The sequence below is a fragment of the Triticum urartu genome, chromosome 5A (assembly GCF_056163025.1).
Source record: "Triticum urartu cultivar PI428250 chromosome 5A, HENAU_Tu73, whole genome shotgun sequence".
Classification (NCBI taxonomy): Eukaryota; Viridiplantae; Streptophyta; class Magnoliopsida; order Poales; family Poaceae; genus Triticum; species Triticum urartu.
In genome coordinates, this window is record NC_141877.1 from 495,878,901 (window position 1) to 495,894,519 (window position 15,619).

A 15,619-nucleotide genomic window follows, 5' to 3' on the forward strand; every position below is an offset into this window, starting at 1 on the left:
AAAGATCTGAAAAAGTTATTATGCGCCACTGCCATCCATAAGTCATAGAAAATGTTTCGCTAAAGATCCGAAACAAAAAAGAGCTGCCAGACCCGACCCTTGTTCCCCAATCTAGAAAACTATTTGATTCAGAAAAATAATTGCCCAACTCGACCCATCTTCACCCAATCTAGATGACCCGCAGTTATAAAGAAAATCCGGATGGCCTGGCCTCCCCACGCGCCGGCGACGTCTCCCACCACACAAACGTCCCCGCGGCTACCGCCTCCTACGCCTGGGAACCCACTGCCCCCGCTTCCTGCTAGACCATTCACCGGTGTCAAGGTTTCTCGTCGCTATCGGCTCAAATGTGCCCATCCACCATATAAGGGGCCTCGCGCGCCATGCTTCCCTGGACCCTGAGTGCTGCTGCCTCCAGCCACATGCGAGCCTCCACCAAACCACCCCGTCACCGCTGATCCATTGTTCATCCACTCGAATAACTACATATATCAGAGCTGCTGGAGGCCTCATCCCAGACTTCGTAAATAAACCGCTAATGACATACACCGAAGTCCAAATTATTGAAAAATTTACATCACAAACTGCAGCCAGATCCCAGGGGGATCCAAGGCAGGAGCGGATACGAGTGGGGGGAGAGGGTGGTTGATATATTACCAGTCGGGCGAACAAAATCAAGATGAAGGTGCCCTTAACCTTGGACCCGCGGAGCCCCTCGATGGCGGTCCGACACTCGGCGATGCAGCGGAAAATGATGAAGGTGTAGCCATGGTACGCGACGCGCATAATGACGCACTCGAGTGCCTTATGCGGGGCGAAGGATGCCACGAAGTCGTCCTTGCCCGTGTGTGCATGTAGGTTACTGACCCATAGCAGGTTCTTCTCGTTGGTGGCAACTTGCATGGCGGCGACGGCGGCTGCACCCCAAACGCCGTCGGGCTCTGATTCCTTCGACGGTGAGGCCGATGGCTTGGTGGCCTCCACGACCATGGAGGGCTCCGCAGGCGGTGGATCCAATGACATCTGTGGCAGAGGGGATCAGGGTAGGGAGAGATCAGCGGGAGCTAGGGTTAGTATATGGGGATCTAGGCTATCTGTCTCGGGGAATAGAACAAGGTGAGGAAACTTGCCCACGCCCCGGACTGCATATACTACGGGCGAGGCTGTGCTGAGTCCGTGGGTGGCATCTTTTCTATCCCCGCTCCAACATCATCCACACACCTATTCCCATCACCACAACACTACAAAAACTATCCCATCACCATGAATTGTCAAGTATGAATTTCTCAAAAAGCAAGTTTACCCAACACATAGTTCAAAGTTTTCATTACGCCTTAATAACCAAGGGCAAATAGCTCATTCATAATCCATGATTGCATCGCCTCAATCTATCTAGCAAAATAAACACAAAGAAATAGAAACATACATAGTTAGTCGTTATCTTATTTCTCGGGAGACATGCTTATGGGGACCGCCCACCGCAACCTCTCGCAACCATATCCTCTCCCCGTGACATAGTCTTGTCCATATGTTCCCTACGGGGCCGCACACGTACGTATTACCGGGAGGGGTGGGTGGGGGCAGATGGACGAACATAGTCGGCTCGAACCCGATTATCCTTCGCTTGGGAAAAATACTCACAAAAATATGAACTTCATAGACACCTTTTAATTTATTTCATGGAGTTAGTTAGTAATTACTTTCCGACTTAAATACTTCTAAAAAAGAAGGAATGCATACAATATCTCATTGGCATAATACACTTCACTACCAAAATAGTATAAAGTAAATGACCCTAATGAAAGAGAGTGTCTCTATAGAAACACAAATAGCCATAAGTCTATGTAAGTGTGGTTACATCATACAAGCAGGCACATTGTTGTTTATGTTAATGTTTTATCATACAAGTCTATGTTAATTTTTTATGTTAATATTTTATCAATCATGTTTCATTAACCCATATGGATTTGACCCGTATCCCTCCAACTATACGCCAAAGAGGAATATAAAATATGTCCCATTCACGACTTTATAGGTAGAAATGACATCTTCCAGCTACTCAGAGTCAATGTATGCAAAAGTTTGATAAATGGAGAATTGAACACCTTCAATCTTTCCAATGCTATGAAACTCTCCATCTGCCTCCTGCTTTGAAATAGATGAACTAATTTCCCAAACACATAGGTTCCTAATAGATCTATCATGTGCATACAATATGCCATAAGAAGGCATACTATTTCTATAATGAAATAGATGAATAAAATCCTCATACAAGTAGTCCTAGCAACAAAACAATGAGATAGGTATGAATGGTCTAAATTAAAGTGAAATGGATCAACGATAAAATACACTTCATATTTATATCAAATCACAACCTGAATAACTGCAAATTGTGTCACTTGTGCACAACTCATTAAAGAACTTTAGCAAATGAATGGAGCAATTTCACTCAAGAAATAAACAACTATGACTAACCAAGGATTATTCTGTATCAGTACATAATTCATTATTAGTACATCATTCAAACTTAAATAAGATCCTACCATAGTTACTAGATATTGTATTCATCCCGTATATGTTGTGAGTGGGGCAGGGATGGCTTTGCGTGTGGGTGGGCCATATGATTATGCCACCTTGAGAAAAGTAATCGCAAAAACATGGCCTTCATATACACCTTCTAATTTATTTCAAGGAGTTGGTTAGTAATAACTTTCTCTCTTAAAATCGTCTCAATAGAAGGAATGCATACAATATCTCATTGGCATAATATACTTCACTAACACAAATAGAAATAATGTAAATGACCCTAATAAAAGAAAGTGTCTCTACCACAATGCAAATAATCATAAATTTATGTATATGTGATTCGTGCTTCTGCCCATCCGTCCCGATCCTAATAAAAGAAAGTATCTCTACCACAACACAAATCACCGCAATATACTTCACTACCACAACACTTACTTGAACACTGATAAATGGACTCGTGCTTCTGCCCGTTCATCCTGACTTTGCCCCTGAAGTTGCAAACAATTACCCACCACTGCCATCCATAAGTGCAAGAAAATGATTCACTAAAGATCCGATGAAAAAAAGAGATGCCCGACCTGACCCTTGTTCCCCAATCCCGGAAAGAATTTGCTGTAGGTCCGGGAAAAACAATCTATAAGTGGTTGAAACTGATTCACTAAATATCAAGGTTAAAAATAAGCTGCCCGACCCGGATGAAGACCCTCAATGCCTGCCCTTACATGGTAAGGGTGGATGCCAGCATCCAGCCTCACCCTTTTGGCTTCTCTCGGATCAAGCGCACTATGACCAGAATGTCCAGACAACTAAGATGAGCCAGCTTCAGGTGCTGGTAGGATACCAATAGTTATTGGCATTGCACCATAGTCCAAGTGTCTTGCTCTTCCACGTCGAGGATCATACCATTGTGATGTGCCATCACTACTACGAAAAGCACTAAAATAATCATGTGCCGCATGTGGACTATTGTTGTACATCTCTAATCTAGGGATCCCAACAAGCGTTGTTAGGTTATCAAGCCCATTGCTGGAGGAAAGAACATGAATCTTTGTATTATTGATAAGACGCCCATCAATAAGGTTCTTAGCATTAGAAGCTCCTTCAATTGTTGCAAACTCCACAAAAGCATACCGCCTTTCTAGAAAAACTTTGATGTTTGTAACCACACCATGTGCTACCATAGCCTGCCTTAGTGCCTCCTCGTTACCTTTATGTGTATTGGGTAAATCCACCCAGAGAACATTGGTAGGATTTTTTGCCTCTCTCATTCATATACTCCAGCAGAACCCTGACAAACAGAACATGAAATGACAGTAAGTAACCCGGAGATAAAAGAGGACAATACAACAACAAGAACCAAGAGAAGTAAATAGTAGTACCTTTGCATGTCCAACTCCCATTTCACCTGGTGGCAATGATCCTCTACCATTAAAGTTGCCTGCTTCCGAGCATTCCTATCAAAATCAGTACCAATGACTAAATAATAAGGCAACATCCCTTGAAAAACTGCAGCCTAGAAACACTTCACATACCCAGTCAAAAATAATAGATGCATACCGCTCTTCCTTTGGACCTCCAGAAATCAACACACAATTCCTTGACCCCTAAATCTGTCCCATTAAAGGCTCTATGATCAAAAATGGCAACTTCCTGCTTCTCAAAGTCGATGTATGCAGAAGTTTGATCATGGGAGAATGCAACACCTTGAATCTTTCCAAACTTTTGAAACTCTTCCTCTACCTCCTTCTTTGAGATATACAGACTAATTCCTCCAACCCATAGGTTCCTAGCAGCTCTTGCTTGTAAAAACCAATCAACAAACACATGTAAACATCATGAGGGCATAAATCTTTACACAACACCAGCATAACAATTTCACCCTAGAATAAGGAACAAACACCAATCTAGGAGTATTTCAATTCCTACTAATGAAGGATAATGTTCAAAAAAGCGGAAGGCCACAACATAGAGCAATGGGCGCTTAAGCGCACTTGAGCATTTTTTCAAAGTTGGCCAGAACTTGACTATTTTTAATAGTATGCATAGGAAATAGGAAACATAGCACACTGTTAGTTGAAGTAGCATCTAAAATGACCTTCATAACATAATAAATACACATCAGGTTCACACAACAAGAAAACAACAACTAAAATGTTGTAACATCCCAAAATTTCAATTTGGAATGTTATACATAGGTCATCCATGCATATCATATTTTATTGCATTTCCGTTCCGCAATCCTCGAAATCCTAAGCAACTCAAGGACCCTCAGAGAGAGTTGGGGATTTCCTGGTTTTCATATTTGATTTTTATCAAATAATGAAACAAGGATTTTGATTTTAATTATTTTCCGAAAAATATTTCGCATTCAAATATAAGAGAGGAGATAATATGACTTCTCCAAAATAATTGAAATATTGGAGGACAAATATTAAAATCATTTATTTGGGTTTATTTGGATTTTACTGCATTAGAAAAATTGCACATTTTCAAATTTGCATTTTAGGGCCAATAAAATGTTCATTTTGTTCTAAATATTTTATTTAGACGGTGAAAATTTGTTTTGGCATTTTTTAGATTTTTATTTTATTTTCTAGGATTTTATTTCTATCGGCGAAATTGTTTAAAAAAAAAACTCCCCGCGCCGACTGGGCCAAACCCAGCCGGGCTGCCGGCCTAAGTCGCTGCCGCTGCCTCCCCGCGCGCGAGCGCCGCCGCCGCCACCGACTCAGACAAGAGTCCGAGCCGGACTCCTCCGCCGCGCCTTGCCCCTTCCCCAAGTCGCCGCCCCCCCTCCTATATACGTGCCACCCCGACCCCCCACCACCACACCACCACCGCCGCCCCACCGCCGCCGAGCCCCGCCGCCGCCGCAGCCGCCCGCGCCGCCTGCCGCCCGTGCCGCCACCGAGCACCGCCCCACGAGCCACCGCCCCGTCGCCCAAACCCCGCCTCGCCGGAGCCCCTCGCCCGAGAAACCGCGCCAGATCCCGAGCCGCCAGTTTTTTTAAAAACCGTTTGGTTTTTTTAGAAACCCTAGTTCGTTTTTTAGATCGGTTCGCCGGTTTTTCTCGGTTCTTCTATTTAGCGGACGTTCGTCCGTACGTTCGTTTTAATGAACGGTTTTCGCCCGTTAGTTACAGTTAACGAACGTTCGTTCGTTAGTCTGTTTGTCAGTTTTCTTTTTGTCGAATTTATCCGCGATTATTTTCGATTGTGATTTCTGATCCGATCTTAGTTTCTGTTTATCTTTTCGCTTGTTAGTCAGAATCAGGCGATTCAAGAGCCTAGATCTTCGTCTCAAGACCCTCTTTCTGTTTAACCAACTTGCACAAGATTTTGCTACTATAAAATTTGACCTAGGTCCAAATTAGTAAATGGATCTTGTTTCTTTCACCGTTTGAGTTTCGTTGCTCCGGTTGATTTGATTCCTTTTGCTAACCGGAGTTCTTAAGTTGAACTTTCTGGTCAACCTCTTTTATTTGAGTTTTGCTTGTGCATCTTTGCTTGTTGCTTATATATGTTATTGCTTGTTTGCGACAGAACACCCGAAGTGCGAAGCGTGTTACTACGAGTCTCTAGGATTCGTGGATCGTCAGCAAGGCAAGTAACACATTGATCATACTCTTTTCATACCCAGTTTTTATGCATTAGTTCCAATCCTCAAACATTGCATGATTAGGATGTCATTAACTTGTGGGTTGGGAAGTAGTTATTGAGGTAGAACCTATTGCCCTGTTACTGTCAAACCGTTGGGAGTTACTTCTACGCGTTGCTTATATTAGTATGCTATGCTATGCTCATAGACGTTTGGGTTTGAGTGAAATCCATGACAGATGTGAGATTGTTAATTAATGGTTCAACTTAAGGTGTCAACTTAAATAAACATCTGGGTGGATTGAGGCACCTGGGGAACCCAATGTTGTCTGTTTTTTTGGAAATCCCGGGGTACCCATGTGATCTTCCTATGGACTGCCACCCAGGCTCAAAGGGAACTGAGATGATTCATGCTAGAAACTTCCGTGTGCAGCCACAAGCTATTATAGGCTCTAGCATAGCTGAGTAAGTTACGTGAAGCTCTTGAAGAGGTAGATCAGCAGGTAGTTGGTTTTGTAGGTTTGGTATGGTCTACCCAGAGTAGAGAGTTAACATTTCTGAAAGACTGTGTCTCGGTCATCCGTTTCTCAAATACCATGCAGTGCGAGAAATCCAACGGAGGTGATCGAGTCTTGTGGGGAAAAGTGCGCAAACCTCCGCAGAGTGTACAATCTAATTATGGTTAGCCATGTCCCCGGTTATGGACATCTTGAGTATCTAGTACTTGGAGTATCTTAAGTATCTCATCACTTTTTAACTTAATATTGTTGGGTTGATAATTACTTTAATTGGGATTGAGTTGGAGGAACCTTCTCAATGTTGTTCAACTACCATGATAGTTAAATAAAATCTATTCCTTTGTTGTAGGGAAAAATTGGCTTTTCGCAAAACTATAACCGTAGAGCTTTCCACCAACCAAATATGCATGTATAGTGATAGCATTATTCTATCCTTGCTCTACTGTGTTACTTTGCCAGCATATTCCATGTGTTGACCCATTCTCGGGCTGCAACGTATTATGTTGCAGACTTTTCACACAAAGAGTAAGGTTCGTTAGGTCGTTGCCATGCAGCTCAGCTATGCCATTGGAGTTGATGGACTCACTTTATGTTCCAAGCCTTCCGCTGTTATCGCATTAGATGGCCTTAAGCCATATTATTGTAATAAGTTCTCTTTGGAGACATTCGATGTAATAAGTGTGTGATTGCTACTATGCTATAAATCCTCAAGTATTGTGTGTGTCAGCATTACCGATCCAGGGATGACACTGAAGCACAGAGACTTGGCCATCTAAGGTCGGGTCGCTACAAGATGGTATCAGAGCACACATTGAGTGTAGGACACGACCATTAAGCTAAAGACATAGATCACTATTCTCTTCTCATTTATGACTCCTCTCCATTTTCCACTCTTTAGGATGGCGGATGCAAGGAAAAAGTTTGCACAACCGGATGGAGACACACCTTTTGGACGCCACTTGAAGGAAGTCACCAGGTACCTGAACATAGGAATACCAAGCTTCACCGGGACTGACAATGCCACTTACCAGAAGAGGAGCGATGGATGATTCAAGTTCAAGTTCCAGAAAGGACCTTCACGCCAGTCACTAAACCCATAGAGTTTTCTTTTGATGCACCAACCTGGAGTCTAGGAAAGAGTACAGCAGCTCACATCACCATGGGACGCATTGGAGAAGTTTACCAAAAGGATCTTAAGGATACTATCTACCAGATCTATGGGCGCCAAGATGAGCAATGGGAGATGATCAGCACCAGGAAAGATAGATCAATTGCATCTTTCATGCAGGAACTAAACCAGCACATTCGACGCCAGGAGAATCAAATGTGCGCAGGCATGATAGATCTGAAGAAGGCGAAGACAAGGATCATCGAACTAGAAGAAGAACTTAAGTCTACGCGTGATGGATACGAGGAGGAAATTGCGACACTATTGGAGAAGAATGACGACCTGATTAAGAAGATCAGAGTATTCATGGGAGACCCCGCACCAGTAGAAGAAGACGAAGAACCCAAGGAGATTCGTCAGGAGGACTACATCATCATCGACGACACCGACTCCGACCTTAGCGATGATGACTTTGAATACGAAGCTGGAGCAGATATCATGGAGTCTTCAACCGAGGAATATTTTTAGTAGACCACCACATCAGTAGTAGTATTCCACCATGTAAATAGGGTAGTCCGAGCACTTTCGCGATAGTTCTAGACCGATTGTATGCCCTTGCTTGATTGATTGAGTGAAATGATTGTGTTTGTCTCATGTGCATATGGGTAGTGCTTTTTTATTAGACCTCATTATATTCTAATCTCTCCCTTCTAAACCCATCAGATGCCCTCGAGACGTGACCCCGGATTCGCTTTCCTACCCGAGCTCACTCAGTTGATCCAGCAGCAGAATACCCTGATGCAGTTGTTAGTCCAGAACCAAGGCAACAACAACAACAACAATCCACCACCACCACCACCAGTTGACAACTTAGCCCGTTTTCTGAGGTTGCAACTGCCGGTGTTTTCTAGTAGCACCGAGCCTATAGTAGCAGATGATTGGCTCCGCGGGATTGGAAGGGAGTTAACCACCGCAGGATGTACCGATGCTGAGAAGGTGCATTTTGCCGCACATTAGTTGGATGGACCAGCAACCTCATGGTGGGAGAATTACACTGTCACCTACCCTATAGCCACGGTGACGTGGGACCAGTTTCAGCAAGCCTTCCGTATAGCCCATGTCTCAACTCGAGCTATGAGTATGAAGAAGCAGGAGTTCCGCAACTTACGCCAGGGGAACCATACTGTTGCTCAGTACATGGATGAGTTTAGCAAGTTATCTCGCTATGGGCCTGATGATGTGGCCACAGATGCCGCGAAGCAGGAGAAGTTTATGGAAGGGATAAATGATGAGATGAGCATGCAGTTGATGGTAGCAACCTTCAACAACTACCAGGAGTTGGTAGATAAGGCTCTTATGATTGAAGGGAAGCAGCAGCAGATTGAGAGTCGTAAGAGGAAGTACGGACAAGGGAAGTATAACTCAGGAGCTCAGCAGAAGCCTCGCCTAACCCCGAACCCGAGAGGACTTGTTCATAACCATGGAGGTCACAACCACACTGGAGGAGGATCGCATAATCACAATGGTGCTAAGAATGGAAATGGGAATGGAGCTAACAACAATCAGAACCACTCCAACCTAACCACACCCGCCAAAAGAGACCTAAGTCAAGTTACTTGCTTTAAGTGCGGGAAGACAGGGCACTATGCCAATGATTACCCTGAAGGAAGGAATGGAAATAGAAATGGGAGCGCTGGGAAGAAGCCTAATCCATTCAACAAAGGACAAGTTAACCACGTTAACGTGGAGGAGGTTGAAGAGCAGCCGTACGCGGTAATAGGTATGTCTTTGGTTAAGTCATTTACCGCTCTTGTTCTTTTCGATACTGGTGCATCGCATCCATACATATCAAGGGAATTCGTGGATAAGTTTAAACTACCAACCCAAACCCTTAGGACCCCTCTCCTAGTGAGTTCACCCGGAGCAGAGTACATGGCTAGCCGATGGTGCGACCAGATACCCCTAACCATTGGCACACATGTTTTTCCGTCCGACCTAATTATTTTGGAGTCACAAGGATTGGATGTGATATTAGGTATGGACTGGATGTCAAAGTATGGAGGAAGTATTGACTGTGCTAGTAAGTCGATCTATCTCACCATCCAGGAGGTAAAAAGGATTAAGTATGTATCTAGACATGTGCTTAGGAGGAGCCAAGTGAATGCCCTCACGGGAGTTGTTCAGGAGGAAGTGCCTGTAGTGCAGGATTACCCTGATGTTTTTCTAGAGGAGTTACCAGGCATGCTACCGGATAGAGACATTGAGTTTTTGATAGAGCTATTGCCAGGTACAGGACCAATATCCAAGAGACCCTATCGGATGCCCGCAAATGATCTGGAGGAAATTAAGAAACAGATCAAGGAGTTATTGGAGAAAGGTTACATTCGAAGAAGTTCATCACCTTGGGGAGCCCCACTGCTTTTGGTTGAGAAGAAGGATAAATCCCTAAGGATGGTTGTTGATTATCGAGTTTTGAATGAAGTGACAATTAAGAACAAGTACCCACTGCCGATGATCAACGATCTGTTTGATCAGTTGCAAGGAGCTAAAGTGTTTTCAAAGATCGATCTACGATCGGGATATCATCAGTTGAAGATTCGAGAGAAGGATATTGTCGAACGAAATAACCATGGGTAGCCAAGCCGGCTCCCCCTGGCCCTTCTGAAAAAATTATTACGAGCCCATCCGGCCCTCAAGAATCCAAGACATGGGGCCGCCTTCCCCTCGCCGGCTGTTTCCTAGGCTGACTATCGGAAGGTGGCCCGACTTCAGCCTTCATGAAAAAAGTCGCGGGAGGGCCGGCTCCGAGGAGCCGGCTCCGAGAAGGCCGACTCCAAGAAGCCGGCTCCCATAAAGTGGTCAAGATTGTACCCTCGAAAGTCTGCACCCACATAACGGCGATGTGATGGGGTGTGGCTACAGTAAAGCTTGCCACCCCCGAATCCTGAAGCACGCCTGGCACAGTGCGCCGTACGGGTGGCCATGACCCGTCCTGCGCGGCACTGTTGCCACGATGACCCTGATGTCATCCACGACGGGCCACCAGAGTGGCCCACGGGCGGTGGGCCCCTTCAGGCAGAGAGACACCCGAAGGCGGCCCGGCCTCCCCCAGTCGGCCCAAGACAGAGCCGGCTCTCCACAGCCGGTTTGCCACCCCCTCGAAGGGGACGCCCCATTAAGGAGACAAGACGCGGTGAGGCTACAACGATCACCCGCCGGATGGCGGCACTGTAGCCACGCCCACCTCGGCGAAGCCTTCGTCACCAGGATTGAGCAATAGTAACCAGCCGCCGACAAGGCCCTGGACAGTGGGGCCTGCCTGTCGACCAAGGAGCCGGCAGCCGGCGGGACCCACCAGCCGGCGCAGAAGCCGGCGAGTGTAGACACAGACGACTGGGCCCCGCACCCAGCCGGATTACCATTGTATCCCCGGGGGGTGGGCCTATATAAACCCCCCGGGACACCCATGCAAAGGGTTGATCCCTGCTAGTTTTAAACACCACATAGGGAGGAGAAGAGAGCAGGCAGAGCCCTTCTGCCTCCTCTCGCCAAATAGCTCAAGGAGCATCGTGCAGCTACTTGTTCATCTAGTGATCATGCGGAGACCCCGCAGAGCAGCAGTAGGGGTGTTATCTCCACGGAGAGCCCCGAAGCTGAGTAAGATTCGCCGGCGTGCATGTCTTCGCCTCATCCCGCTTCCAGGCACCGGCGACGTCTTACTGGCTCCCACAATGATAAGCCACCCGTTGGCATATGTCGCACCTACCACCCGACATTTGGCGCCCACCGTGGGGCCAGGTGCACCGTCGTCCGGAGACCTGTTCTGGACGGGAACCTTCTTCCTCCCCCGCGAGCGTAGCCAGCCCGGCACGCCCGATGGCGCTTGCCACGACGCGCTGCAAGGCGTCACCAGCATCTGCGCAGTGAGCGGCTTCGCCGATCTCCTCGACAAGACCCTCATCTCCGACGAGCTTGCCTCCGACGCGGGCACCGACCAACTCGTCAACCTCCTCGGCCAGCTCCATGTCTCCGGCGAGCCTGCTGTGGATTTGGAGTCGGTTGGCTCCACTGACCCGATGCCTGTCGATTCCGACACGGCCTCACTCGACACCTTCCCCACCGACGTCACGATCTACAACGACCCGCTTCCCCGGGCCGATGGCTGCGACGCTGTCACCACCGAGGTGATGGTCATCGGCCACGGCGGCGCTGCTGACGAGAGCGCCCACGACGCCCCGCACGCGGCGGTCCATGACTTGTCCATCCCACTCCCGGCCAATGCCGACGCTGAAGCACTGGAGGCTCGCCGCCTCGCCCTCCTCGCGGAGGGCCGAAAGTTGGTTTCCATGAGATGCCTCGCTGAGGCTCACCGACGCGAAGCCGACCGCGCCGCCTTTGGCACGCTGCCCCCAGGCGGGCCCAGCCGGGTCAGCGTTGTCAGACAGCGCGGCGCTGTCGTCGCCGACACGTTAGGAGTCGACCGCCCAGTCTACGCCACTCCACTCGAGAACCTGCGCGCCGCCCAGGCGGCCGTAGACGAGCTAGACGGACTGGGGGCCGAAGAACTCCCCCACATGACCCGACGCATCCAGCAGCTAATCGATGCGGCCGTGCAGCGGCACGAAGCCGACGCCCGCGTGGAAAGCCCTCCCCCGCGCCGAGATCACGGCACGACGTCCTGGACGTCGACTACGGGTAGAACCCGCGTGCGGCGCGAGAAAGAGCCGGCTGCTAGCCGAAGCCAAACCCGAATCTCCATCGAGCGAGACGCAGAAGGCCACCCCGGGCCGTGGAGTGGCGGGGCAACCCGCCTCCGCCTCGGCCCCGTGGAGAGAGATATCCCACCCCGCCGCCTGTTGCGCATCCGACTCTCAGCGGCTGGCTAGGTTGCCGCGAAAGAGTCGGCGAGAACGACGCCTGCCATCGGATCGACCGCCTGGCGTGATCCCTGGCGCTGGAAGAAGAAGACGATGTCGGCCCGCCATGCTTTGGCCCCCACATCCGCGACGAGCCCTTCCCCAAAGGGTTCTCGCTCCCAAGAGACACGCCCAAGTACAATGGCTCCGTGAAGCCGGAAGATTAGTTGATCGACTACTCCACGGCGGTTAGCATAGCCAATGGCAACAGGCACGTTGCCGTGAAGTACGTGCCCCTCATGCTGCAAGGCACGACGCGGACCTGGCTCAACAGCCTCAAGCCATACAGCATCAACAGCTGGCTAGATTTCACAGAAGCTTTCGTCCGCAACTTCACCAGCACCTACAAGCGGGCTCCCAAGCCCAGACAACTCTCCTTGTGCGTACAAGGCCCCGCCGAGTCTACTCGCGATTACCTCACGCGTTGGGCCGAGCTCCGCAACTCTTGTGAAGGGGTGCACGAGGTGCAAGCCATAGAATACTTCACTGCCGGGTGCCGAGAAGGCACCCTCCTCAAGCACAAGCTTCTCTACGATGAGCCGACTACCCTCGACGAGCTTCTGGACATAGCGGACAAGTACGCCACCGCTGACTCCTCAATGAAGACCGAGCTTCGAGTAGACGCGTCCGGGAAGGTACTCAACCCAGCGCCCAAGACGCCGGCTGGGGATTCCGGCCGACGCCCACACCCGAACAACCACAAGGGCAAGGGCCCTTGCCGCCTCCCACCAGTCAGCAGGTGGCCACAGTTGAAGACGAGCAGCCCGAAGGGCGGCCCGCGCCTAAGAAATCCAAGGGCGGCAGGCCGGCTTGGCAGCCAGCCTTCTCCTACGAGCAAACTCTCGACGCCCCGTGCAAGTTCCACAGCGGCGCGAAGCCGTCCAACCACACAACCCGGAAGTGCGATTGGCTTACCCGAATCTCCAAAGGCGAAGGGCTCGCGCCGCCTCCGCCTGCCGGTTCGCCGCCTCCGGCCCCGCAGCCGCCGACCGTTCGGCCCGCAGTCGGAGCCGTGCATGATGAGTTCCTCGATGAGCACGCCGCCTATGTCGTCTTTACAAGCCAGCCCGAAGACCGGCGCAGCAAACGCTGAGAGCACCAGGAAGTCAGCATGGTCACTGCCAACCCCGCCGAGCACATGCACTGGTCAGAAAAACCTATCAGCTGGAGCCGGGCCGACCACCCAGAGGTGATGCCGCCTCCCGGCTCTTATGCGTTGGTCCTGGATGCCACCTTTGCAACGGATAGACGCGCCGCCCGTTTCTCCCGCGTGTTGATAGACGGCGGGAGCAGCATCAACATCTTATACTGTGACACCCTGGAGAAGCTGAACGTCAAGACGAAGCAACTCATGCCTACTCGGACAGTGTTCCATGGCATCGTACCCGGCCTGTCCTGCGCCCCCATTGGCAAGATCAAGATTGATGTACTCTTCGGGGACAAGGAGCATTTCCGCCGGGAAGCGATCTGGTTTGAAGTGGTGGACCTGGAGAGCCCCTACCATGCATTGCTTGGCCGACCTGCCTTGGCCAGGTTCATGGCGGTTCCCCACTATGCATACCTCAAGATGAAGATGCCGAGCACCAAGGGCGTCATCACCATAGCCGGCGATTACAAGAAGTCTTCCGAGTGCGCGGCAGCCAGCAGCCGGCTGGCCGAGTCCCTTGTGATTGCCGAAGAGAATAAGATGTTGGATTGAGTCGTGGCCATGGCCGGCAAACAGTCGGCCCTGTCCCCCGATCACAAGGAGTATGATGCCCAAGGATCTTTCCAGCCGGCCAAGGAGACGAAGAAGATACCTCTTGACCCCGAGCACCCAGAGAGGTTTGCTGTCATCGGGGCAAACCTAAATAGCAAATAGGAAGGCGAGCTCGCCGATTTCCTCCGTGAGAATCGGGACATCTTTGCATGGTCCCCCAAGGACATGCCGGGTGTTCCGAAGGAATTCGCCGAGCACAAACTACACGTCCGAGAAGACGCAAAACCAGTCAAACAACCCCTCCGCCGACTGTCGGAGGAGAAAAGAAGGATTGTGGGAGAGGAGATAGCCCGGCTTCTGACAGCTGGCTTCATTATGGAAGTTTTCTTTCCAGAGTGGCTTGCTAACCCGGTCCTCGTATTAAAGAAGTACAATAAGTGGCGCATGTGCATAGACTACACGAGCCTCAACAAGGCCTGCCCCAAAGATCCCTTTGCCCTGCCGAGGATTGACCAAGTGATAGACTCCACGGCCGGATGCGAGCTGTTGAGTTTCTTGGATGCTTACTCAGGATACCACCAGATAAAGTTAGATCCGGCTGACCGCCTGAAGACCGCCTTCATCATGCCATTTGGAGCCTTCTGCTACCTGACTATGACATTCGGCTTGAGAAATGCCGGTGCCACTTTTTAGCGTTGCATGCAGAAGTGCCTCCTCAAGCAGCTCGGCAGAAACGCCCACGTCTACGTAGATGACATTGTGGTGAAGACGGAGAAGCGCGACACCTTGCTGGAAGACCTCAAGGAAACATTTGAGAACCTACGCCGGTTCCAAATCAAGCTCAACCCCGAGAAATGCGTGTTCGGAGTGCCAGCCGGCCAGCTCCTAGGCTTCCTGGTCTCCGAACGCGGCATCGAATGCAACCCGGTGAAAATCAAGGCCATTGAGAGAATGGCGATTCCCACCAAACTTCGAGACATCCAGAAGTTTACCGGATGCTTGGCCTCCCTGAACCGCTTCATCAGCCGGCTCGGAGAGAAAGCTCTCCCCCTCTACCGCCTCATGAAGAAGACCACTCACTTCGAGTGGAATGACCAAGCCGACCAAGCTTTTCACGAGCTAAAGAAGATGCTGGCCACACCGCCGGTCCTGGCGGCGCCGACTGAGAAAGAGCCCATGCTCCTCTACATTGCCGCAACCAGCCGGGTGGTCAGCACCGTCATCGTAGTCCAACGCCCAGAAGAGGGCCGAGCCC

General features: G+C 49.7%; 1 protein-coding gene and 1 pseudogene across 1 annotated transcript; both read right to left on the reverse strand.

Annotated features, from left to right (window-relative positions):
- Nucleotides 1-335: 335 nt before the first annotated feature.
- On the reverse strand, nt 336-1,023 carry LOC147972239 (uncharacterized). The gene is made up of 2 exons (XM_087524267.1): nt 658-1,023; nt 336-473 (listed from the first exon to the last, which is right to left on the reverse strand). Exons 1-2 carry the CDS (start codon nt 1,021-1,023, stop codon nt 336-338), a joined length of 504 nt encoding a protein of 167 aa, XP_087380393.1.
- Nucleotides 1,024-3,197: 2,174 nt separating this feature from the next.
- LOC147972240 (flowering time control protein FPA-like) overlaps nt 3,198-15,619 on the reverse strand; it is a 42,853-nt pseudogene continuing 30,431 nt past the window's right edge.

Coding starts and splice junctions, on each gene's coding strand:
- LOC147972239 (XM_087524267.1), bottom strand. CDS start 1,023: ATGTCATTGGATCCACCGCCTGCGGAGCCCTCCATGGTCGTGGAGGCC. Junction 474..657: donor TGATTTTGTTCGCCCGACTG/GTAATATATCAA, acceptor TAGTTATTCGAG/TGGATGAACAATGGATCAGC.